Source organism: Alligator sinensis, unplaced genomic scaffold (genome assembly GCF_000455745.1).
Source record: "Alligator sinensis unplaced genomic scaffold, ASM45574v1 scaffold469_2, whole genome shotgun sequence".
NCBI lineage: Eukaryota > Metazoa > Chordata > Crocodylia > Alligatoridae > Alligator > Alligator sinensis.
The window spans coordinates 218059-218626 of record NW_005842988.1 but is presented as its reverse complement, the minus strand read 5'-3'; the positions used below and the strand labels follow the sequence as shown (position 1 = coordinate 218626).

Genomic DNA, 568 nt, shown 5'->3' with positions numbered 1-568 from the left:
GGGCCGGGGCCGGGCCGGGGGCCCGCGGAGCCGCCGCCATGGGCGTGGACTTCGACGTGAAGACCTTCTGCCACAACCTGCGCGCCACCAAGCCGCCCTACGAGTGCCCGGTGGGCACCTGCCGCAAGATCTACAAGAGCTACAGCGGGATCGAGTACCACCTGTACCACTACGACCACGACAACCCGCCGCCGCCCCAGCACGCCCCGCTGCGCAAGCACAAGAAGAAGGGGCGCCAGGCGCGCGCCGCCAACAAGCAGTCGCCCAGCCCCTCGGAGACCTCGCAGTCGCCGGGCCGCGAGGTGATGACCTACGCGCAGGCGCAGCGCATGGTGGAGGGGGACCTGCACGGCCGCGTGCACCGCATCAGCATCTTCGACAACCTGGACGTGGTGTCGGAGGACGAGGAGGCGCCCGAGGAGGCGCCCGAGAGCGGCAGCAACAAGGAGAACGCGGAGGCGCCGGCCGCCGCGCCCAAGGCCGCCAAGCACAAGAACAAGGAGAAGCGCAAGGACTCCAACCACCACCACCACAGCGCCGCGGCCGGCGCCACCCCCAAGCTGCCCGA

At 71.1% G+C, this 568-nt stretch overlaps 1 protein-coding gene across 1 annotated transcript in view; it reads left to right on the top strand.

Moving 5' to 3' along the window:
- Positions 1 to 6: 6 nt before the first annotated feature.
- The window catches only part of BRPF1 (bromodomain and PHD finger containing 1), a gene marked incomplete at its 3' end in the record, with an annotated part of 13602 nt that continues 13040 nt past the window's right edge, over positions 7 to 568 (top strand). The window contains exon 1 of the mRNA XM_025192976.1: positions 7 to 568. Coding sequence (XP_025048761.1) covers positions 39 to 568 — 530 coding nt within the window.